Source organism: Meleagris gallopavo, chromosome 1 (assembly GCF_905368555.1).
Source record: "Meleagris gallopavo chromosome 1, MGAL_WU_HG_1.1, whole genome shotgun sequence".
Classification (NCBI taxonomy): domain Eukaryota; kingdom Metazoa; phylum Chordata; class Aves; order Galliformes; family Phasianidae; genus Meleagris; species Meleagris gallopavo.
The window spans coordinates 55,220,301-55,247,014 of NC_139404.1; the positions used below are offsets into that span (position 1 = coordinate 55,220,301).

The 26,714-nt window shown below is 41.1% G+C and overlaps 1 protein-coding gene across 5 annotated transcripts in view; it reads right to left on the reverse strand.

Annotated features, from left to right (window-relative positions):
• TBXAS1 (thromboxane A synthase 1) overlaps positions 1 to 26,714 on the reverse strand; it is a 246,457-nt gene that overhangs the window by 124,300 nt on the left and 95,443 nt on the right. For all 5 annotated transcript variants that reach the window (XM_085228360.1, XM_085228350.1, XM_085228340.1 and 2 more), the window contains one exon: positions 8,666 to 8,762. In XM_085228360.1, coding sequence (XP_085084486.1) covers positions 8,666 to 8,762 — 97 coding nt within the window. The remainder of the gene's footprint in view (positions 1 to 8,665; positions 8,763 to 26,714) is intronic.

The window sequence follows — 26,714 nt, forward strand, 5'->3', positions numbered from 1 at the left end:
GTTGTGCATGCACAAAAAGACATACACAGTGTGAAAGAAATGACCCTCTCAATATTTATTATTTTAATTTTTCAAATGTCTATTGCAAGCATATGCACTCCTAGTTTAAAACATTTAAACAATACCAAATTTAATCGCTTAGAAAAAATTAACTAGCAAGCTCTGAAAGCAAGAGGAGGAAAGAAAAAAGAAGTCCAGAATTAAAAGCTATTTTACAGGATAAAACAAAAGGCAAAACAGTTGCACATACATTGACCAAGCAAGAAAGGTTCACCAGTACCTAGAAGATAGCCCCAAAGGAACACTAGGAAAAGAAAGTGGATACTTCATTGCAGCTGCTGAGCCCAGGAACTCCTGCACCAGCAAACCCCTGTGAGAACCATCAGGTCAAAACAGGGGTAAGAGCCCTTGCTCAGCCCTGGCAGGCACTGGAGAGAAAAATCTCTCAGGCATCTGGACTCATATGGCTGTTCAACAGCACCCTCAGATACGCAGTCAAACAGATTAATATTACACAGTTAAGTGCTGTACAGCCAAACACATTTCCTCCCAGCATAGTTCTCTTTCTGTAATGATGCTATACCAGCCAGGATTTCAAACCAATGATGATCTAGCAGCTGTAGGAAACTGCTAGGCAAAAAAAAGTAAATCTTAATAAATTCACTGCTTGGACACCTTTTCACTTATCCTTGTAAAGCACGGAGTGATTTTTAGAAGCAATGAATGTTCTCAGCGCAATGAGACTGAGCCTTATTGTACATGTGGTAGGATTGACACTTACTTGAAGTTGTCCTACAAAGGGAAGGAGAGAGGAGAGAAACTCACAGCTCTAGCACAAAGAACTACACATTCAAGGCAAGGCCTGCTATGAGGTGTGATGGCTTTGATGCATCATGAACTGAAATGGCATATGAGAGTCACTATGGCATACGAGAGGAGGCACATTTTATGAAGTTCCCATAGCTCCCCTAGTGAGGACTGAATTTTTGGCATTTCCTCAAATCTCAAAGACACCTCAAATCAAATCTGTGTACATCTGTATGTATCCATAAATATATAAAAATGTGCACGTGTGAGCACAAAGACAGGAATAGCAACAAATCCTGAGACATGCTCGGTCCAGAAGCCTTTGCATTTCACTTTGTACGCCCTACACAAACCCAACAAAAACAAAGATGAAAAAAGATGAACGAATGGAAAAAATGAATCATAGGATGGCTTCAGTTGGAAGGGATCTCAAAGATCATTTAGTCCCATCTCCTCTGACACAAGCAGAGTTGAAAAATGAATAAATATATCTTAAAAGATTGAGGTGTTAAATAAACTTAAGGCATATTCATTCTTTCCCTCCAATGCTTCAGAAAGCAGCTTGTTTTTAAAACTAAAAATCACTGTCAACTATTAGCACATACTGGAACATCACTTGCATACTATACAATCCCACTGAAACTGTCATTTCAAAGGGTAACAAAAAATCCCTGAAGATCTAATGACATAAATTTCAAAATTTTTTTCTCTTGTTTAAATTGTTTGAATCATTTCCCAAATATTGACTTGTCTGCTTTCTTACTGTGTATGTCACTGCTGCTCCAAACCACGTACCCATATGCAGGTGAGCCCCTAACAAAGCATGCTCATCTGTTTACAAGTGGAGTTCATTGTACTTTGCAACAACAGTGTAGTAATAGACTAACAAATTCACATGAGATGTTGACAGTGACATTGACACAACAGGAAATAATCCTAGGATATTTAATTTGAAGAAAAGAAACATTTCTAAACAAAACAAGAGTACAGGGTCAAGAAAGCATACATACACATTTTTGGCAACAGCATACAACTGTTCCATGGCTATTTTTTGCATGACTTGTCTCCACATGAATATGTGAGTGGGTCCATTTTTAAAAACAAAAACCTTATTTGTCAGAGAACATGAAGGAGCAGCCTAGCCTCTAAGCTGGCTCTGTATATATGACTGAATTGCCAGTGTTTACCTAATGATAGCACATCAGCTGGGCTGCTGCCTACCAGCAGTGCGTGTACTCTAAAAACCAAGGCAGCATGCAACCAGTAAGTTCCTGCACAAGACATGCAACTGAGCCTTTACTTGAAAAAGGCCTAGAACACACACAGTCAATTCCTGAGGTACCACACTGGGCTGTTCTAAGCCAGTTGTGTATCCACGCCCTGCTCTGGAGATAAATAAATCCTTTCAGTCAGCACTGGGTCATCCAGTTAATGGAAGTTCGCTACTTACCACCGAGTCCCTGACGCAAAATCCACAGAGTTACAGAATGGTTGAGGTTGGAAAGAACTTTGGAGGGTATACTGCATCAAATTTGGATAGACCCTTTCCCAGAGCAATATACACAGACACTTCCCTTTCTGCTACCCTGCCCTCAGGCAAAAGATGAGAAAGATCAGCTGATGCATTAATGTCTTAGCCATCCTGGATCACAGTTGAACAAGATGCAGAAAATGGGCTCCTTCCTCTTTGGTGACTGCTTTGTTGTTGCTGGGTAACTCTTTTCCTTCAAGAGGGATACAAATAGTTTACACCACCTGGTAATATCAAATTCCTTGTCACATTTTCGTCATTTTTATTACTTCATTATTATTTGTTATTTCATTGTTACTTTTTCTACTGTAATGGCAAAGCTTCTGGTGAAAAAATAGTGATGTTCTCTATTGAAATCAGTGCAGATTTGTATTTAAAAACATCACCCTCCTCCAGTGAGTTGGCACACAGATTTAAGGAGTTGATCTGGATCAACTGGATCAACTCCTGGTGGACGACAGGTTGGCCATGAGCCAGCAGTGTGCCCTCGTGGCCAAAAAGGCCAATGGCATTCTGGGGTGCATTAAGAAGAGCGTGTCCAGCAGGTCGAGGGAGGTGATCCTCCCCCTCTACTCTGCCCTGGTAAGGCCTCATCTGGAGTACTGTGTCCAGTTCTGGGCTCCCCAGTACAAAAAAGACAGGGATCTCTTGGAAAGAGTCCAGCGGAGGGCCACAAAGATGGTGAAGGGCCTGGAGCATCTCCCCTATGAAGAAAGGCTAAGTGAACTGGGTCCGTTTAGCCTTGAGAAAAGACGACTGAGAGGGGACCTGATCCAGGTTTATAAATATCTGAGGTGTGGCGGCCATAGTGGTGAGGCCAGTCTCTTTTCAGTGGTACGTGGAGACAGGACGAGGGGAAACGGACATAAACTGCAGCATAGGAAGTTTTGCACGAATGTGCATAAGAACTTCTTCACGGTGAGGTGACGGAGCACTGGAACAGGCTGCCCAGGGAGGTTGTGGAGTCTCCTTCTCTGGAGATATTCAAGTCTCGCCTGGACGCCTACCTGTGCGACCTGGTGTAGGGAACCTGCTTTGGCAGGGGGGTTGGTCTCGATGATCTCTAGAGGTCCCTTCCAACCCCTACAATTCTGTGATTCTGTGATTCTGTGAACTACCAGTTTCCACTTCTGATAGCCACATGAATTCTGACAGAACACTGACTCCAGCAGCCTGTCAAACCTAAACTAGCCAATGCTTACCCTTGCCCTAGGGATTACTGATCCATATTTTTCGCAAAAGTTTGGCCTGCAACTTTGAGACAATTTGTCATTTATATTAGATAATGGGTAATCTCTCTCCATCTTAGCATTCCGCTCTTACATTTTTAAATGTACACTTCAATGATTCTCCAGTACTAATTCAAAAACAAATTTTCAATACACAAATTACGAACAATCTGAAAACAGATTATGTATCATTATCTTGCCTGGCAGAATGCAACATGCAACACATAATAAATGTGTCTCACACACAACACAATAATGCAGTTAAAAAAGGTTAAAGAATAGTCCTAGAGCTCTTAAAAGAAAACTTCTATTTAAGAGACAACTTACCATGTTTGTGAGAAGAAGGCATTATTCACTGTGGCACAGCCCTGCCTAGCATTCTGGCATAGTTAACTTAAACTAAAATCAGTTCCATATTTTTGGCAGAAGGTCTATAAGCTAATTTTCATCTTTTCTTCTTCAAGTATAATTAAAAACACAGGGAAAAGGCTTCATGCGCCTTAAGTATGAAGGTACATTACAGTAGGCTTTTCTATTTTTAAATGCCTACAATGCTCACCTTACTCAAGTCAAAATTAAGTGGGAAAACACGATGTCATTATGGCTTTTTTGTGATTATATGGTTAACACTAAAATATACCCCACACCTGAAGGAGACTAACACCCTCTGTGCAAGACCTGGTTGCTTGCTCTAAAATGAAGTGAACCTTGAAGCAGATTTGATCATACGTTTCTGTCACAAGAATCATTAATTGGTAGCTCAGAAACAATATAAGAGAGCAAGGGAATCTAAAAGTCTTTTAAAACAATATTCAAAAGATATTCATAGTAAAGATGTGAAATATGTAGTGTCAAAGGGAAACATTCACAAAAAAATGACCAATCATTTAGCACCTGTTCACATGCAAAATCTATTTTGTCCTTATAATGAGCGAGCAATCAGGCTCAATGCAGGAGAAGTGTTCTACTTCTCTCTGGATATGGAAAGAGGATGCAAGACATTGCCTTTTCATAGCTGTCATTCGAGTATAGACACTCACAACCAGCATGGATAGACCCAATACACCCAGCACCTACTGCTATTGCTTTGCTTTGGCAAGCATGGAAGAATCCTTATGGCACTCAGTCAATCCAGTAACAAAACATCCAGTTACTGAAAATAAGTCCCTGAATCAGGACAACCACAGTCATGTCCTTTCGGCCAAATACAACACCATGCCAGCTTTCTTCTGGCACACACAAAAAACGAGAAACATAAAACTGTCATTATTTCAGCCCTCCCTCTAGAAGAAAATGAGGCAAAGGTGACCTTTCCTTCTCCCTGAGAATTGTTCTTAGTCAAGAATCCCCACACGCCATAGCCTGGCACTCACATCAATACAGCTGCGCAACATGTCTTCTTACACTTCAGACTCAGCCTCCAAGGCTGCAGGGAGCACAGCCCTTTATCTGTTTCCCTCATTGAAACATGGGATCTCTCATCCAGGTATTAAACTAAACAAACTCTTCCAATAGTCCTCTAAGAAGATTAAAACCACCCTGATTCCATAAAGATCTCCTGACTACTTGCCAGCAAATAGTGACTTTGCTGGCAAATGCACAATCTCAGATTAAGGTCATTCTTCTTACAAGCACTCAAAGACATGACATTACATTATCAATAGCTTTAATAAAAGCTCCAAGTTCACTGAATCATCATCTGATTCGCTCTTGTCTATCAAGTACATCCACTGTTTGCAACTCTTCACAAGTTGAATTTCCCATTGTCTCTTACTGTAATATATACAGTTGAAGGCAGTTGAAAGAGCAGGAAAAATACACAAGAAACATTTTCCACCCTGTAATACACCAGACTTTTAGACATCATCCTATGCATCCTTCAAGTTAGTGACAATGTTAACACGCTGTTGATGCAACTGCTACAAAACATGGTGAATAATCTCTCTTTGTGGCATTGAGAGTTAGATAATTCACATTTCCTCTCTGGTGTATGAGGCACAAATTTAGATTTTGGAAATGAATTTTGGGGGGAAAAAAAAAAGTGGGAAAGAAAAAATAAGAACATGCTGGATTTTCTCAAGGGCTGCTCAGACCCATGGGGCTTTCCCCTTTCCCATATTCCCCAGTCTGAAAAACTAACCTTGAGAGAATGTGTTAGGTCAAGATAAACTGCCCTGATTTCAACTGGGATAGAGTTAATTTTCTTCTTAGTAGCTGGTATAGTGCTGTGTTTTGGATTTAGGATGAGAATATTTTTAATAACACACTGATGTTTTAGTTACATAGGAGTGCTTACACTTAGTTACATAGGAGTTACATAGGAGTGCTTACACTAAGTCAAGCACTTCTCAGCTTCTTGTGCTGCCCTGCCAGTGGGGATGCTGAGGAGCTGGGAGGGGACACAGCCAGGACAGCTGACCTTAGCTGACCAAAGGGATATCCCATACCACAGGGCATCATGTGGAACAATACACCTAGGGGACTTGTCTGGAGCAGGTGCTGCTTGGTGACTGGTTATACACTGGTCAGCGGCTGGTGAGCAATTGTGTTATACATCACCTTCTTTGTTTATTCTTCTTGTTATTGTGCTTTTTCTTTTCACTTTTTTTTTTTTTTCCTTGTTATACTTATCTCAATCCATGAGTTCTTGCACTTTTCCATTCAATTTTCACCCCCACCCCACTGGCTGGGGAGAGTGAGTGAACAGCTGCATGTTGTTTACCACGTTAAACAACAACATAAGTGAATACCATGTCTGGATTGAAATGTATTAGTCTAAATTTGTGAACACCACTGACTCCAAAGCCAATTCTATAACCACTCAACAGCACATCATTTGGGAAAGGAATGGATAAAATAAGGCAGAGAGAGATCTAGTTTGTGTTTTGAACTCTCCCCTGTCAAACTGACTCTCACTTGAAGTAGAGAAGCTTGCTTTGAGTAGTTTTTACAAGTATAAACATTAAACATTGAACCCTTAAAACAACATTTATCCAGTCAATATGAGAAGAATCTCTTTCTTAAATCTGTTTTTTCCCCACTCTCACCTTTCCATCAGTATTCACTTACAACCAAAATTATACCTGAACAAAATCTGCTGACCTTCTTTACATACAGTACAGCACTATTTATTAACAAACAGAGAATCCTTAGTATACAGCATATAAGAAAACCTCACTGAGAGATTTATGAAAGAGAGAGCACCCAGTATGAAAATTCAAGAAGGAAAAAAGATTCCCAAGCCAGATGTGGAAGGACCCAGAAATGGAAGGTTGCTTATCCTTTACTAATGATAAGTAAAAGACAGAAGAAGAGAAACAAAGTGGAAAGTAAAAGGTAACACCCAAAGATTGCAGCTGTGTGAAAAGACCATGGAATGAGCAGATAAAAGTGCACAAGATAAAGCAAGTTCATTTGAAATAGGCTTATGGGCATTGAGCAACTCAGATTTAGTAACAGTGTACAGGGGGAAAAACTGTTCCTTTTCTTAAAGAGAAAGGTAGGACATCTGTCACATGCTTGCTGGTAGGTAGCAGGGATATCAACCAGTCTGTGCCTCAGCTCCTCATGCATAAAGGAGGGTGTTGTGCAAAAAAACTTACAGATGGTTCAAGAACAGTCAAGCGATATGGACAAGATATGAATCTACACAGACAACTACACCTAGCTGATCTCTGATGGAGAAAATAAAAGGGGAGAGAGACTGGTTACAGAGATCTGAATTACCTGAATTTGAGAGGAACACAAATATTAGACCATGACAGATGGGTGTACAACCAAAAGAGACAGATAAACCTCCCACCACAAAAGTCTGAAGAGAAAGTAAAATTCAGCCAATATATTCAAATGGTGAGACTGGCTGAAATTAAGTGCAGACTGAGTATTTGGACATATCCTCAAAGAAATGATCTCTAGTTTCAAAAGGTGTTGTTTGGGTGTCAGCTACAGCTGTGAATAGTGCAAACAACCTATTCATATCAAATATACAGGAGAAGGCATGTAGACAGGAAGAAAGAAGTTACACAAATGGGGACTGAAGAAGGAAAAGGGCAGAAAATTCTTTTGAATACAGAGAAAATGAGGAAAAGAATGTTACAGCATGCAACAACTTCAGCCTAGGAAGCTTGCACACTGATTCTTCCATTTAGATGTGAGTTACAGGCAGAATGCAAGGTGACTGGTACAAGTGGTTATTAAATAAGATACAAGTATTCACAAGATGAACTTCATGTACCAGAAGAAGCAAGCAAAGGAGACAAGCAATCTGCAAACAAACTGACTGGCTGCGGAGAGGATCAGAGGGGCAGAGGAGGCAAACAGCTGATCAGAGATGAAATTTTCCCCGAGGACATGAATACATGCAGGTTTATGTGAGCAGGTTTGCGCATACAAAGGGGCCAGGAGGAAGAAAAGAATAGATGGCAGTGTGTGGTCACAGTGACATAAAATAGTGAGAAACTGACAGAAATCTTTACTATATCTCTGGCTATTCTCTCTTTCTTTTTTATTTGTTCTAAACAAAACTCAGGAAAGTGCTTTTCAGTATATATATTTATATAAGTAAAATAAGTAATCAGCAGCATATGCATAAATCCTTGCAAATCCCAACTTAATTCTTTTCTATTCTTCATTTTCAAAGTGCTAAGAAGCATATGTCAGCTGAGAGAGGCGTGTCTCTGGCCCCAGCAGCCCATTCCTGCCCTAGAAAATCTAAACAGACAAAGGAGACCAGAGGTAGGAGAAAGCAAATAATACTGTTCCTATATTACAGGCTGAGAACCAAGGGAAAGAGCTAGTATGGGATTTTCTTAGGAGGTAAGTGGCAAAACTGGATATTGAAACTCTTTCTCTCTCTCCTACATCTATTTGGTGCCTCAGTCACACTGTATTTCTTTTAATGACAGTCCCTTTTATCGTCTGAGTTCTGGTAATAAAAATCTTTGATTGAAACACATAGAGTTTCTATACCCTTAAGTTCTATGGAACCACATACTTTGCCCCACTATGGTCCCAGCTGTCTTGTAGTTGCTTCTGATCTGAGCTCAAATTAGCAATATTATCACCTCTGTCCACAAAGAGGACCCTTCTATCTACTTACAGTTCTGTTGGTGAAGTTACTGAAGTCTGTCACTAAGATTTGCTTGATCACCTCTGGTGCGGAGATCACCACAAACATCTGGCGACCAATATAGTATCTACAAGAAAGAGAGTCATTTTAGCAGATAACATCAACCAGAAAACCATCACATTCCCTATAATCTTTTTCTTGGTTTGAAAATACTCGCCATGAACAAACACCACAGAAAGTATCAACTGTTGTGCAGATCAGGATCCTTCCCCATCTCTCTCAACTATTAAATTAAGATGTGTGGTCCCGGAATTTAAAGGAAATAGCTTAAAGCATTTACTGATTAATCAATACTTAGCCAGCATTTTAACATAGTGGTCTACACGTACTGCTCAGTTCCAAATTCTGTACAAAGCGATGCAGTATCAGTAAACTCAACTACAGAGGGACAAAACCTTAGCAACAAGCAACTCCAACAATTGTGGAAGACCTACAAAATCAATTATTCTGCAGCAAATCATACAACATGCCTTTCCATGACAAAGCCCTGCCTACAACTAACCTTTCTCCACAGTGTGGATGCAGTAAATGCACACTTCCACCACTTCTGCTGGAAGTACTGGAATTGAGAGCATCTCAGACTTACAGGCTCATCATTACCATCTAACAAGGGCCATCTGAACACAAAATGATGCCAATTAAAAAAAAAAAAAAAAAAAAAAAAAAGACAACCCATGTTTGCCATGTATAAGAAAGCTAATAAAACTTTAAGACAAGACTAGGTGACATGTCCCACTCTGTTTCATACATCTCCCTGCTCCCGGTTTGATCTGGCCTTGCATCACCAGGACCTGTTCCTCTGGGGACTTGATACCACAGTGGATGATACAGAAGCACTGGGACCCACTCCACATCCCATAGCTCCTGGGGACACAGACTGGATCTCCTGCAGTATTTCTGTGGACACTCAGTGCTTGGCTGCTCTGCAGGGCAGGAAGGAGCACCATCAGCAAGCAGACATTGCCTGCAGCTCCCTACCTTTCTCAGTTGCTGGACCAGAAAGACTACACAGGTGATGCTGCCTCTGCTGTGCCAGAAGAGTGGAGGAGACTGGATGCAGGTGCAGGAAGGCTGGGTAGTTCAGAGCTTTGCACAAGAGTGGAACCACAGATGCTGCAGCACCGTAGTTAATAGCAATGCCTAATCATTTTGATATGATATAGCTTAATATCAATATGTTGCTTATCACCTGTCTACACTGCAGCAACAGAGCAGACAAGCAAACCTTGGGCTAAATTAAATTTAGTAAGTGGAGGTTCCCATGGCAATGAAGCTGCAGCAGCACTGATTCCACCAGGGGCAAACAAGTCAGACAAATATTTTGATTCCACAGCAAGGTTTCAGAGTCCATCTTGACCCCATTCCACCAAAACTCACAACAAAAAAAAAGTCAGAAAAGAATAAGAAAAAAATTTCTTCAGGAAGGAAGAGATCATCTTTTCATATTTGATGGGTTTCCAGAGGGAAGAGTTATTTCCCAAATCCAACCCACAGGATCCACTTGTACCTTAGATGTGGGTTCTAATTCTCTATTAAAATGAACCTCTCATTTCTCCTAGTCTATTAAACCATAGCAAAGCATCCGTCTTTTAATGGTCAAAAGTTTTCTTAAAAAAGGATTTTTAAGCTTGCATAAGGAAGAGCTGAAGTCTCATTTTAAATGGTGTTTTGATCAACCTTTGGCAAAAAATGATAATATCCTATACGTCCCTTCCTCGTGTATTTTGTACAACATTTCTGATGCTAAAGATGCAAAGCAACCTTTCAATGTGGAAGTCTGTATCTCTCCAAATCTACTCAGGATGATCAGTCACAAATAATGACCTCTTTCAATGATCTTCCTTCACACTGTATGTTTCTCTTTCCCTCCCCAAGTTTACTGAGTGTCTCACTTAATGGCTAGTGACCGGTGCTCCAACACACAGCTTTTCTTAGCAACCAAGTCTCAAACACCAGATTCAAACTTGAAGCAGAAGCTGATTAAGTCTACCCAGATATTTAACCCTGAGTACCACACTAGATATCCTGCAAGGCGTATATGTGTGTGTGTATACATGATACTTCTAGCTTACTTCAATCTTTAGAAGCTGCAGAGCTCCAGCTGCAATCCATGGTGATATGAGGATGGTACTCTCAGTCAGAGCACTTGTGTCACAGTACATTTGTGCTTGCATTCAGGACTAAAGTATGGGACAGGAGCATGTTTGCTCAACCTGTTTTTACAAGAAAGTGACTTGTAAGCCAAGCTTATGCAAACAAATGTATGCATCATTCTCCAGCTCAGACCAGTCTTCTAAACTCCCAGTTCTGCTTCTACAGCTAATGCACTCAAATTATTGTTTTCTATTGTACTCCAATCAGTAAAACTCTTTTCCTGGCGCCTTTTTTTTTCCTTTCTAATACTTTCTGAATACAATTTATCTCATATTTACGAGGACATAGAAAGAAGACACAGTCCACAAGCTTTATGTATGATGTCCATGAAGTACGAAACAGGACCATAAGAACTATCAGATTTAGCAAATACTGGTCCAGAACCTCCACAGCCACCATAAATACACTTAACTGAGTTTTAATACACTTAAAATCTTCTGCAGCATCCAGGTCTCAAAACCAGGAGGACATTCCCATCTATATTTTAAAACAACAACAAATTTGTTTTCAAACTGCAAGTAAAAGATAAAATCCTTCTGAACAATAATCTATTCTTCCAAAGTAAATAACATATGCACCCTTAGCATGTAACTCCATTTTGATTGTGTATTACTACATGAGGATATCACCAGCTTCACAGAGACCTAGATTTATTATTGAACAAAACCCGATATTCTTGTCAGATTTTAATAAATAAGAGTTTGAGAAAAACAAAAGCCTCCCAGCAAGTACATTACAAATGGATTCATGAATAATTTAGGACACCACTTTTTATTAACTTTCTCTGGCTTAATCTTTTCACAGGGCTTGTCCACATGCCAGAGTTCAGCCTTTAACTACAGTGACACAGTACCACTACAGCACTTGGCCCAAACCTTTGTAATACTCTCACGTAGGACGTTCAGTGTATGTTCATGACTACCTAGCTCACTCCTGCACAGAAACAAGAACGTGTGAACGTAGCACAGTGTCCACACGGTAATGCAACTCTGTCCACAGAGAAAGAAATCCACTGTAGCACACCTGTGAAAAGAAATGTTCACAACACACAAAAGTGTCATTTTCAAGGGTGGATAAGGTCTCAGTTATTTAAGTCACACTCCTAGGGAAATTCCTATTAAATTTCAGTTTAAATGCATCCCTCTGAAGTAGAGAAAAACAACTATGTTTTTTAGATCTGTTGGAAGGTGAGATAGAGCACATTTGGTAAATCACCAGCATGAGGACAGCGTGAGTTTTCTCCAGGGGCTGGGAAGGGAACAAGACCCCATACGCTGCTGGTGCCAGAGGGAAGCAGCCTGCACTGCACCATCCCTGGGAGGGCTGCACAAAGAGTTTTTCAGAGATGTTCAACAGAGGGCACAGATTTACCAGCAGAAGTTATGGAAAAGCCAGACTGCCCTCCAGCGTATTTACCAAAGGTCAAGGGGGTAGCTACACTGTAGTGTATCAGGCATGGGAAGTTAATCTGCATTCAGAGTGTTTTAATAACTCCAGAGGCTACAAATACCAAACAAAGTGAACTGCAGTGGTTTCATTTGTAGGAACAGGAGCAGGCAATCATCATTCTTGCAGCACTTAATGAAAGGGAGAGACTTGTATCCAAGATGCTGCTGTCCTCTTTGCAATTACTTAGCCATTTAGTAGGTACATCAGTTCTTTTAACCCCTCGAATAAGCAGCAATCTAGTAAACATTTCCACTGCTTTGTGCATACCCCACCATTGCTTTCTGCAGAGCTGCAATCCAGTCTCTCACCCCACTCCTAGCTCCTAGTTTGTCCATGGCCACAGAAGTCACAGATGCATAAGACCCTGACAGAACCCTAGAATTGTAAAGGTTGGAAAAGACTTCTAAGATCATCTCGTCCAACCACCATCCCATGCCCACAGTGCCCACTGACCACGTCCCTCAGTGCCACATCCACACAGCTCTGGAACACCTCCAGGGACTGCACCACCTCCCTGGGCAGCCTGTGCCACTGCAGCACCACTCTTTCTGAGAAGAAGTGTTTCCTAATACCCAACCTGTATCTCCCCTGGTGTAACTGAAGGCTACTTCTTATCATCCTACTGCTGTGACCTGTGAGAAGAGGCCAACCCCCATTTCGTTACAACCACCTTTCAGGTCGTTATAGAGAGCAATGAGATCTCTGCTAAGCCTCTCTTCTCCAGACTGAACAACCCCAGTTACCTCAGCTGCTCCCCATCAGACTTGTGCTCCAGACCCCTCAAAGTTCCACTGCCCTTCTCTGGACACACTCCAAGACCTTAATATCTTTCTTGTAGAGAGAGGCCCAAAACTGAGCACAGCACTCAAGGTGCGGCCTTATCAGTGCTGAGTACATAGGGACGATCACCTCCCTGCTCCTACTGGTTACACCACTACATCCAGCTGTGAGCCAAGACAGGAGCAATGGGACAAGAGGCACACAGAACAATAGAATCATAGAATCACAAGGTTGGAAACGACCTACAAGATCATCTAGTCCAACCGTCATGGCACGGTGCAGCCCCTCCTGCAGCACACAAACAGACTCTCATCCTTTCCAGTACTTGCCATGGATGTGTGCAAGATGTGCAAGATATAGAAACACTGTCTTGCTGCACGGGGAAAGACAGAGAGCACGTATCCTGTGTTGTGGCAGAGGGCCATATGTTTTTATATAACACCCGCATGGGAAACACCTGCAACCTTTTCACCTTGTTTATAGTGCTGCTGTCAATTCACAGAAGACTTTGATCTCCCTATCTATTATCAGTGCCGTGTATAGCAAACACCGCACATTAATCATAAAACACATATATGCTGTTAGGCAATAAATAAGCCTGTGTTTTCTATGCTGCAGTGTGGTAAAGTACACAAAGATCATCTGGAAAACTAAAAGAAAGAAAAAAACACAACAGTTTTATTATCTGCACCTTTATCAGGGAAGAGCAAAGAAAAAAAGGTATGCAAATTCATGGATATACAAGGGAAAAGGATAATTTACTCAGGAGACGCTTGCAGAAAAAAAAAAAAAAAAACCTTCCTTAATCACTCTGCTTGTATTATTTAGAGATACCCATTCCCAGCAGGCAGAAAAATGCAAAAAATGAATAGCACATTGCTTGTGTAAAATAGGACTCGAGGCTTGCTTAATTATTTCAGAGGTCAGCAAATTGATTTGTCATAAGTGCTGTCCCCTCCTGGCTCTTGCAGGCAGCTCAGACTGTACAGAACTGAGCAATACAAAACTGACAGCTGGAAAGTCTAAACACAGTCTTCACAGAAATGGTCACTTTGGTCCAAGAGGAAAGGAAAGGAGGGGACAAAAAATTGCCAGGTACATATCAGTTCAATTATTATTTATGTGCTATACTAGGAGCTAGAGGCCTTGACCATCCTTGGGCTCTACTTTGGTAGGAGTTATACATAAGTAGAAAGCCTGGAGAGCCCACAGCTTAAGTAACCACAAGCAACAAACAGCATGGAAAACAAAGATCATTCTCTGCTTTCCAGCTGCAGGATCGAAGTCTGGGCAGGGATGGAGCATCTGGGAACTGTCAACCATCACTTTTTTTTCCTATTGACTCCCTGTGTGATCAGAGTCCCTCAGCTGCCACTCATCTCCAAAATTCTGGGGCTAGTTTTCTTTGGGAAGCATGGTAGAAAGTCAGGAGCCTGCACTTGTGCTACTTCACCTGAGGCCCAGGCTGCAACACCAAAGAATCACAGCATCACAGAATCATAGGAGTTGGAAAGGACTTCTGGAGATCACTTAGGCTAACTCCTTGCTAAAGCAGGCTCCCTACAGTAGGTTCCACAGGAAAGTCTGTCAGGTTTTGAATATTTCCAGAGAAGGAGACTCCACCACCTCTCTGGGCAGCCTTCTCCAGTGCTCTGTCACCCTCACAGAAAATAAGTTCTTCCTTGTGACATCGAGCGATGGAGATCCTTTGCTGAGCTGTCAGCATTGAGCACTCACAAGCCAAGTAGCTCCAGACAGAGAACTAAGAAATGCACATCACCTTTGTGTAAAGAAAAAAACACCCTAGACAGAGGTGATCTGTCTAGGAAATAGAAACAGAGCACTGGTAGCACTGAGCAGTCTCAGGCACAGAGTGCAGCTCTGCCAGCACACACATGCCTTAGCCTAAGACTAATCCAACCCATTGTATAAATTCATGAAAAAGATATGGCCACAGTGATTTCTATTTAAGAATAAATAGTTCCTCATTTCCTTTTTCAATGAACTGTACACTTCTTTTCATGTCATGAAAGCTTCAAAATAAGCACACACAACTATTAATTTAATTCCTGACTGCATTAGAAATATGCCGTAACAAGATGCCTAGGCTCTCGCAGATGCTTTCTGTGCTGCCTGTATTGCTCTACACCAACCTCTTTGTCCATATACCCAGGATTACAAACGCTATCTTCTCCATACCAAGAACCTCTGCACTATCTCAGTCTTGCACCTTGCCAAAAGACCTCTGCTTTCCCGCATGCTTATGGAAATATCAAGAAAGGAGAAAAATGCTGGGATTAGTTATATTCTCCCTACCAGTAAAAGCAGAGCCGCATTTAAAGGAGCTCCTCCTTCATCAGGTGTGAGACTGGTGGCACAAGAGCAGTACAGACTCAGCAGTATGGAGATTCATAGAATATCCCAAGTCAGAAGGGATGCACAGGGGCCTGGGGTACTGATTTTGATCATTGCATGGTACAGAGCTGACAGCGGCTTTCAGGACCCTCATAACATGGTACAAGTAAGGCCTGTTTCTGGGCATCTCTATCTCCAGCTGAGTTTTCGCGTTTCCCTCTCATTTACCAGCCCCTTCCCCTTCCAAGAGCAGCACAGAAGATACAGACTCCATACAGCCATGTGAATTCATTCATGAATGAAGTAGTATTTACCCACATATAGGGAATGACAAGGGATTAGATTAAGTTCACAAAGTGACACAGAGAGGAAAAAACAGCCTTCTGAATTATGGAAGCCAATTGAGCTATCTGTGTCCATTCAATTTTCTGACGAAATTCTAATCCAGATCCAGGTGCAAGCTTCAGCATGGCAAGCACAAAATCTCACGTTCTTGCTCAGAGATAGGGAAGAGAAGCAGCAAAGGAGATGAACGCGGGGACAGGAGAGCCATTTTTCTCCTTGTTCCAGGCACATGGCAGGAGAATTGCAGAGCCTGGTGGGGTGCAGGCTGTGCTCCCTGCAGCTGGAGCTTCCCTCGCCAGGGCTTGGCATTTATTTTTATCCTGGCGACCGGGCTGAAGCAACTGCCACCATCACAGCTCCATGGGTCTGCATCATCTCACTGCTGCTGATTAGCAGCATCAGTATGCCACTTCATTAATGTGAAATGAAAGCTGTAAATAAGAGATCCCTTTTATAGGATGCTCCTGGAAATGAGAAGTGCTGTGATATTAGTAAGAAACCAGGCTCTCCTGCCTGGAAGTACAGTGCCATTGCTACTGTGGGATGCTCAAAATGCTCATAGCTCTTGGCAAGCTTGCCAGAAGAAGGTTGCTAAAATCTTTTCCCACCGTGCTTCCCATCAAGCTTGGACTGTATCAGTCTGTGTTTTGTTACCCATGTTTAGACTGTGACATTTTCACCAAAGCTTGTTTTGTCTGCGCTCATTAAAGCACAGTATGCCTGACTGACCTCATGTGATGCTGCAGCAGACGTTTCCTGTGTGTTTCAGCATATTTCTGTGCCTGGCCTTTCTGTGGGCCTGAGAGCCCACAGCAGTGTGAAAGCAGCCCCATCTTGGGCTCTCTGCACCTCATTCAGTACCAAACTTTTCATTTTTTTTTTTGTGAGAAAACCCACCAGGTTACTATTTCCAGGGAAGGCAACATCTGGGAGATTGCAGACTTTGTCTTTCCAAACTCTCTTTGCAGCCATCTACACAGCGTTCACTTATATGGATTTGTGTGACCATATTACTTATATTTGACAGCATTACCTATTTTTTCCAGTGCAGTGTGAAAAGAGGTAAGGCTACAAGATGGCTGGGGATAAGCAGACAATGTTACTCCAGCTATATAGGGGACAGACTTTTCTGTCTTTTATTAATAAATAAATAAATAAATAAAAACCCAAAAGAACGGAAGGAAGACGGATGTGCTGAGCACATATCCTGATTTCTAGTCTGGAGCTGGAAGCAGCTTCCCTTGACAGACAAGCAAGCAATTTCTAGGAAACAACAGGAAGTTAAAGCGTGGCAAGGCTGCAGCCATTTCATACAAGATAAATGGAGATAGCACAGCGCGCTTGTAGATGAGGGATAGGACTGAGAAGCTACACAGAAAAATAGGGCTCAGAGAACATGAAGGAGCAGAGCGAGCAGCATAGTGCTGCTTTCTAGCAAAGCGGGGGGGGACCAATCTGAGTAGTGAAAGCAGGGAGGATGCTGTGTGTCCTAGGAAGCAGGAGAGCACGTGTGCACCGCGGTGCAGGCTTCAGGGAAGATTTGGGGATGGGGGACAAAAACATGTGTGCAACCATGTGGAGAAAATGAAACTGGGGAGATGCTGAAGGATTCAAATATAATTTGTGATAAGATGACGTGGCAAGATGCAGCAATCTACAAAGCAGGCTGGCTGTAATAAAACCAGAAGTGTAATGAAGTCGCTAGTTCCATGCTCATCACTGAACCTCACATAAGCAAACACTCTTCTAGAAAACTAAACAAAGCTGTGTGATCCAACTTCTGCCTCTCATAAAGCATTTCTGACATTAGCGAAACAGAGACTTTTATTTTTCTTCCTCCATGAGGACCATGAGTACAAACAAAAACCATCCATAAGGCTGCATTGCCACAACATTCATTTCATCTGTACTTTGCTATTGTGGCCAGGACTCAAGTGTGACTAGGGATTTTCACATCTCCCACTTGGGTTAGCTATTTTAGCCCTAAAGGAAAGAAACAGCTCTCAGAAAACACTGAGCATCTCTATCTGCTGAAAAGCCATGTCCTGATACATATCTTCAAAAGAGGCATTGGAAACAGAAGCATTCAAAATCAGTAGGCTGTTTCTGTTTGTTTTAATTCTGTACTTTATCTTTGATTTCTTCCTAGGCAAGACAGCTCATCTGCCTCCTGTATATATGATCAGCAGCGGTGAACGACACAATGTTTTGTTTCTGCATGTGTTTGAAATAAACGTACACATAATTTTCTTTCTGTCCACCCCATCTTAGTGGCATTTTGATCTTAAATCAATGAGAATGCTGCAATATATTGCATACCATCACTTTTTATTCCCTTGTTCTGCTTACATTAATGCAGATCCATGCATTTCTGGAATCGTAACGTCTTAATATTAGAATATTTTAATTCCTCCAAGATAGATAAGACTCAATATACTGATTTTCTGGATTGTAAACATAACACAATGGAATGAGTGAGCCAAATTGAGTTTTGCATAACAAACCACACAGGCACACACTGCTTTCTTAAATAAGAAAACAAGGCATTTTAACTTGGCCGTGACTATCAGCCTGAAGATACCTGAAGTATAAGCAAATGAAAGCAAGGTTTGATGAGTGGGAAGCCATGGCACACCACACCACTGCTTCATGTGCTACGAACTCAGAGCTGCCAGCCAACCCCAGACAGCCTTACTTGGGGACAGAGGGGCTTGCCAGGCTGGCCACGAGGGGGGCAGGCACTGGGATTTGCTTTTCTTTCCTGATCTGCCTTCAAAATACGTTGAAACAAAGGAAAAGAGGATAGTAACCACCTACCGAGCTCCTGGGAATGTACTTTTTTTTATGCTACAGCATACAAAATGCAGTCAGGCGAGATTCATTTGTTTTAAATCCTTGCATACCTATGATAGTGTACTTTTTTCCTATACATTTTTAAGACCTACACACACACAAAATCGCTTAATTTTGTTAATGCAATATTAAATGCACACTAAGCCCAATAAAAGTCATTTCCCAACGCTGTATGCATTTATCATGAAACCACTAGCAGAATTCTTTACAATAAAAATGCTAGCCATACACATGACCAAACTAAATTATCTCGGGAAATGGCTAATATCTGACCATGTGGAAACATTAGAAAGCAGGGCTTTGTTATAGGACTAGAAGGAAAAACTGTCTTTTTTTTTTTTTTTTTTTTTGTTAAGAAAAATTCTAAAGATAAAAATATTTTTAATAGGAAAAAAAAAGCTGCAGCTCCAGGAAATTTTCCTCAATCAATTCAATCTGTCGTGCTGGACCTTAAAAACCCATTAAAAACAACCATGATAAATTTCCCAGCCTCTTTCAGTGCATCACGCGGAAGACAAAGGAAACTGCAATTCAACAGAGAAAAGAAAGAAGAGAATGGAAAAAGCTGATAGAGTGTGCATCAGTGGTAGCAACATCCTCGCTCACAACAACAGACAAATCTGCACCACAAAGGATGGTAGGAACAGAGGGGATGTGTGCAGCTGACAATGGCACTCCAAAGTAATGACTTCCAGGAAAATCAGTTCTTACAAATGGACAGCACGCTGCTGGGAAGCAGTTGAGTCACGACTTTCATAACATCACAAATTATTCCAGCCTAAAAATTGAAGAGCAGGGCATACAGCCCCGGTTAGACAACTATGGGGATAATATCCTATACAAATTGCTAATGTGAACACCTGTTTTCCATTATTAAACCTTACTGAATCCATGCAAGTTTGAGGGTTTGACCCAATATTTAATACGTAATCGTACACAGCAGATCATATTTCAAATAACATCAGTAAGAATGGCCTAGTTGACCTATTTTTTCATTGAACTCCTTGTATGCGGTATAAATTGTAACAAGTACACTTTGTTTGCTGCTGCTTTACTTTTTTCCCCTGAGCAGGACTTGGGGGTGGATTTTACAGCAAGTTGTTTCAGGATAAGTATGTGCAATCTGAATCCCTAATCACAGTGGGGCTCATTTACTCCACTTCCATTGACCTGCCTTCCGTCCTCTAGCAGCAAGCCCTGCTCACCCACCTCCTTCTGAAGGGTAAAGGACAGCCCCAGCTCAGAGTCACACCAATGCTGGGACCCCTGCCCCATGCACACATTGCACACATTCAACCTCTGCCCATGATTGCTTTAGACAGCTATCCTGGACTCACATGTGGTCACCCTGGGATGACAGTGAGACGTAGGCTGAAGAATTCCTCTTCTTTGGCTCAGTCACAGCTGCTTGGCTAAAGGCCTCCAGACTCATGGGGACTTGCCTCATTTCTGAGCTGTCTGAGTAAATGTTATCATCCAACATTGCTTTGCTATATTACTTCCCAAACCCATCGGGTCTCTGATGCCTGCTGGAACTGTTTCCAAGAACCCTCCCTTTGAGACAGTAGAGTACATGTGCAACATCACTACTTGTGCTTCATACTTCTGAGCAGAAAATTCCTGAACCAAAGCTTGCATTTTTAATCAATAGAAGTCTATCTAGGAAATAGGTAAAATAAGTTGAAAGTAGACCAGTGCAAACAATGCGCATTCCTTCTAAACATAAAGTTGGTAGGGCAAGATCAAGTCACTTGATTCTCATGTAGCAAGAGAAGCGTAGCAGAGATGCAACTCACTGAATTTATGCACAGTCCCTACAAACAAAGCAAAAAAAAAAAAAAATACAGACAGCTGTGGGATGAACCATCACTGAAGTAAATATATTGATCTATCAAAAATGATTGAAGACTGACAATAAAAAGGTTATACATGCTATAAAGAAAGAGAAGGCAAAAACAAAAAACCAACCCACTGAAAAACTCCCACCTGCATTCACAGGGAAAAATGGACTGGAACAATAAAACACAATGGCAGTGCCTGTACATCTTTGATAGCTGCCCCTCCCAAAAGCTGGAACAATTTTGCTACAAACCCAGCAAATGAAAATGTAAATGTATGAGAAATTGTCGGGGGAATTCAGATACCTCGGGTCCTGTAGGCAAAGAAGGAAGGGAGAAGGCACCACTTTTAATATTTGTACTTATTGATCATGCTCTCCACACCTGAAGCCTGCTCAATCCAACAGAGACCTTACAGTTAAATATGCAATGCTGCCTTCAAGGTAGTTTCAGTGCTGCTAGCAGAAGCCTCTTCCCCTCTAACCCCAGCACAACCCATTACTCTGACTCCCCCAGAAAGAGGGCAAGCGGTGACAGCCTGCAGATTTTGAGGGTGCCAGCCAGAGTACATCATGTGAACAGAAGCCTGCAGAAATGCAGTATTCAGAATGGCAAGTTCAAAGATGCATGGATGGGGAATTATTCAGAATGCAACAGCAGTCATATGTATGTACAAATACAATAGTGTATCAATGGGGCATCAGGGGCTACTTAAAAGTCTAAAAGTTATGTTTTTATTTAAGTATTTTGATAAGAAAATCAACAGCAACTATTTTCACAAGCCCAGTTCTGTTTTTCACTATTGATGAAAATCCAGTTGTGCTAGTTACTGCACAAAAGCAAACAAAATGCCATTGTCTCAAGAGAAATTTAGGTCTACAGTAAAAGTAAATTTATTCACTCCAAGTATTAATCTTACAATTTTGCAATACATTTATCTGCCTCAAAAATCAGAATTTAAATTATTTTAGTAGAAAATAATTCAATAATTAAAGGTCAGCATTTGTCCATGTGATATTACATTACTATCTGATCTGCTTTAATCCTTGCCTCTTTAGATTTGCCACCTGTAGACTGACTTGTTCATTCTCCATCCCAAGCACAGCTTATTTATTACCTGAAGGATCAAATGGACAGTTAGTGAAAACAGAAAATCATTAAGCTGTTTTCACACTACTTTGTTTTGCTCTTCAGAGTATTTCATATGATGTTCCATGGGATAAAAGGTCCCCAAGAACCAAGATCCTCTTATAATGTCATTTTTAACAGACACTGCAGCAATTCCCAGTGTCCTTGCCAAACCCTTTTTCAATAAAATAGATTCCAACATTGAGAGAAAAGCTTGGATTATTGCTCAGTGATAAAATGGCAACTGCAAGCCCTTGCAGAGTCAGAACATTGCTCCCAGCTCATTCTTTTTTCTGTAAATTACTTTGAGATGTCTGGATACCAAACCTGATTTTATTCAGTAGGTATCATCATTCAAAAATCCAAGTTAGATAACATGAGACAAACCTAAAACATTGGGTCAAATCCTCATAGTCATGGCTCCATGCTTTAATGGAGCTACACTGAAGTAAACTTAAAAAAAGCTTAAATGTTCAGAACACTACTTTCAAGCTTACTTACATAGGGGAAGAGAAGAGATTCTGGGACAAGAAGTGGTTTGAATTTTAATACAGTTAGACTAGGAAAAATTCCTATGGGAGCATTCCCGTACCAATATAACAATTGCTGGAGGAATTGATCACTTCTGTCCTTGATTTAGTTTGTGTCATTCCTGAACTTCTGTGTTTATACATGGGATGAGGAGTGGGTTTTTTTGACATGACGGTCGCAGTTTAATTACACCTGTACAATTTTATCAGTATGACTAAAATAACTCCTCCTTCAAGACAAGTCTTCAGTTTTGCTACCAAAGGAAGGAAGGAAAGATTCACAATCCCCAGAGTAATGGTGGCTCAGCTCATTCCACACTCCCCAAGCCAGAAAAAAAAATAGCGTAACAGCTCAAAACAACTTTTTTTCCCTGTAGTGGGCTGCACTTTTGCCTATTGTCTGATGAAATCATAGCCAGTTCACTACCAGCAGAAGGTCTGACATAAAGCAGGCTCTCTAGGGAAGGAAGAGAGGTAGTCAAAGAGAGAAAAAGGGTAATTTGAAGATGGTGCCAAACCAACAAAGAAAAAGGAGATATTTTGCTCCTTTTACAACTAATAAAACATAGTAGACTAAAATTGATCCCCAGACTAATAAGGTAGAGGAAAAAACTAAAACCAATATATGACAAAACAATAAAAAAGTAATGAAGAGATTTATGGAAGTACATAAAAACCTTGGAATGACGTAAAAATTTTCAGGTCATATTACTGTTTTCAGCTCAACATGGATAAGAAAATAAAGGAGGAACAAAAATTAGAGTATGGGAGAAAGATGGCATAGGGTAAAAAAGGATAGGAGAAAGGAAGAAAACAAAGCCAGAGCAAATGTCTAGAGAAAAAAAATACAACCAGAAGCATGAAAATGATGTCTACAAAAGAAACTTATCAAGGTAAAAATTAAAACAGAAAACCAAGCACTCCAGAGCCAAACTGGTGGAACTATCTAAGGACAAGAGGCAGTAATAGAATGGTGTCTCTGCATATACCTGGGCAAAGCAGCTGTGGTAATCCTCAAAGAGGACAATATGACAATTTCTAAGAAAATGAGAGGCAACCACCCCCAAGACCCACTCCTTCACCACAGTTGGGTGCCCTTGCAGGTGGAGATCTTACAAGGCCTTTGCTAAGGACTCCCCAGCACGCAGAGAGAGCTCTGACCAGCAGCAGCCTCCTGGAGTTCCTGGCAGAAAACTGGGATGTGCAGCTGGCTGCTGGTTTCCAGCCTCCTCTCTGCATCCTCCTCCTTGTTAGGGAAGGGAAATCCTTTTTGCTTGATGCTTCTCGTGGCATTTGAGAAGGTAGACATGAGTTGTTCTGGATTTCTTTCTGCCACAAAGGAGGGTAAATTGGCAGCAGGAAGCAAACTGGAAAGGCAGTAACCTCAAGAAGGGGAAGGAGCTGAGGGTGATGATGCATTTTCCTCCTTCTGTGTGAAGAAAGAGGAAATGATTCAGGAGTTTCCTTTAAAGTTTACCTTGTATGGCACAGGAAACACCACAGTACATACATAATCAAATACATAGCTGGTGAAGTCAGTGACCATTAACAGCTACTGGACATGATATATTATATGCATCTGCTTCAGGTTTGCAGCAGTACTTCTGGATACTACAGAAAATTCTAATAAAGCATTGATTTTGCTGTGCATATTATATAATACTGCTACTTGTCTATACTTTCAAATAAGATACTAAAAGAACGACCCAGATTTTTCAGTCTTTAAAGCCCTCAGCACATTTCTTTCCAAATGGTGGAAAAGAGAAAAAATTACAAGGTGGATTTCACAGTTGGTTAAGAAACTTAAGGAAGGCAGGTTCTGGTAGATGGTGAAAAGGATAGATTCAAGGTGAAATTAAATGTAGTAAACTAGTTTTTGTAATTACGGTGTTCACTCAGAATATTCCCTCCTCCTCCCTTAAATTAAGATGATACATGCTGATATGTGGGTACTGATCAGAAGTGTCACACAGAAGATGAGGCAATCTGTTAAGCAGTGACATCCCCAACCCTTTAAAACGATGATTTTAAGCACTAATTAGCTAAGAAGCAGGCAGCACAGTTCAAAAGATCACCTGTATTGTATATTAGATATAAAACGCTACTCAGACAGCATGTTTTCTAAAGAAGCAGTTTTCAAATAATCTTAACCTTGAGCTCACAAGGATTATATGCTTTAACAGCTGAGTGCTGCGCTCCCGATGCAAAAGAAAATGTGGGCTCTAGGAAACACCTCCCTGGGAGCAAGCAGAGGTGAAACCTGCACTCAGCCACAGCTGCAGATGAAGAAGTAGAAGTAGACCATGATTCAGTCAAGTTCCTCCAATGCTGAGGTATGTAACAAGGGCCTGCACTGCTGCTTCAGAGCTGATGTAGCTCTGTCCAATCTCATAGAGCCTTTCCATGTCCAGCCAACAACTCCATGGAGATGTCTTGACCAGGAATTCCCCTCTGTGCAAACGCTAGTTCACTGAAGCTACAACCACATCAGATTACACAGAAATGAGCATTAGGAACATGGTACAGCTGACAGACGCTCTCTTTTGTTGCCTTGCCAAGCACATATAAAATATCCATCTTCTTTGGTTGTATTTCACACTCCCTTTCCAGAGCTGTAAAAGATTACATCAAGTCTTCAACTTACATCTGCTTGGACAGCTGCAATAAAGCCATGGAGCAGTCAGAGATGGAGGAGAGAAGCTTGGAAAAAATGCAGCAGGGTGCACATGTCTGCACTGCAGTCAGCCCAGGAAAATATCCAAGGTCTCAGAGGAGACGGAAGGTTTTGATGCATCACTTGCATCAAACTTTTCCATCCAGATGGCTTCACCTGCACTGAAGGCTGGGACCACGACATTTCAATGGGCCTTTGAGTCCTATGTTTGTGAATACCCAGAGCAAAAGGATCCTTGGAGCTGAGACTGCAAGAGGCTATAGTGACAAAATAAAAAACAGTCTTCACAGAGTAGACAAGCTCATACTGTACGGATCTTTTGGGAGGTCATAGTCTACATTCAGTATTTTCTCCATGGCTAGGAAGAGCTCATAAACGAATGCCTTCAACATCACAAGTACACAGAGCATCAATTTGCAATGTCCCAGAAACCAAAGTACATTTGGAACACACCAGAATTAAACTAGTCAACAAATTTACCATAAATTCTGCCTATAAACTGCATTCCACAGGCCTCCGTACACCAAACTTAAACTCTTCACAATGAGCAGCAGCCCACAGAGCCCATTACAACTGCAACAATAACACTAGACTCCAATTCTCTAAAAGTGAGAGCGGCATGCCACCTTTTGGGTAAACCTCTAGGCACTAGTCTCATAAAAGACTATGTCTTCAAGACCAATTAGCTCTAGATAGAAGAGAAACTGGTGATGATATTTCTCTAAGTAATTCACATGAGTTGTTCCAGCAGCTTGATTTAACCACTGGGACTAAATGCAACCAATACCTAATAATGGTTAAGTGTGGAGAGTTGAGTGGAAATGTACCATTGCACTGTGGCACTGAATTTTAGCCAGAAAAATTGCTAGGTTTGGGTTCTTTTTAGAAAGACTTATTAAAAACAGGTTACTGCTAGCAAATTCTAGAAGCGTTGATTAAAAACAAAAGGGAGGGTTGTGCTTTAAGAGTTTAACAGAAGAATATTAAGATTCCCCTATTGTTCAGTCAATTCTTGAGATAATCTTTTCCATCTCAGAGAGAACGGCTAGCACATTACTCAGAGGAACAATAAAATTGTCTACATGCAAAGTGCTGTCAAAAGAGAGGGCGGAGAGGAGGGAGAAATATTTTTCTCCCCATTAACTTCTTTCAGCTACAATAAACCTAGGTGTTTATGTGTACCAACAGCAGTTAAAATATTTTTCAGCACAAATGTAATTGTTTCTCTTACAGTGCTGACTCATCAGAGTAGATAAACTTCTGCCTAACTTGAAGCAAGTTGAGTAGCACCATTGACTTTAATGGTATTACTCTTGTTCTCAAAGTTAGAAACATGTTTAAGGGTTTTCTGTGTGATGTCCACACAGAAAGAAAGGTTGTAAGAATTTAGTGGAAAGAGAGAATTATTTCACAACAGCAGTTATAGGTTTGTTCAATAATCCTTTAAAGTCAAAGGGCCTTATCAAAATACAGAAATGAAAAGACTGTGAAGAAAAGAATCCTGACAGATTCTGAAAGCCTCAGCTCTGGCCAAAAAATTGTTTGGCTTTAAGAAAACAAAAATCCAAGCAAGTGAAGCTACCAAAAATCTTTATCAGGTTAAATGCAAGACAGAGATTATGAGGAGCTATAGATCAGATACAGGAAGCATGCTTTAATTCTCTCTCCTTTGCTTGCCCAGGAATGATTTTCTCTAACTGAAATATGAAAAGTGAATTGCCTAAATTATCAAAATACAGAAAGAGCCACGGGAGAGGTAGTAAGTCCATTAGACCCCCAGTGTAAAAGAGGAAACCGAACAGGGTAAGATTGTTTCATAAAACTAAATTAATTCTTTGCATGAGCCTTCAGTGACAAAGATGAGAATACCTGCCCTGGGATTACTGTGGAGGGACACTAAGAGTTGAATAAAG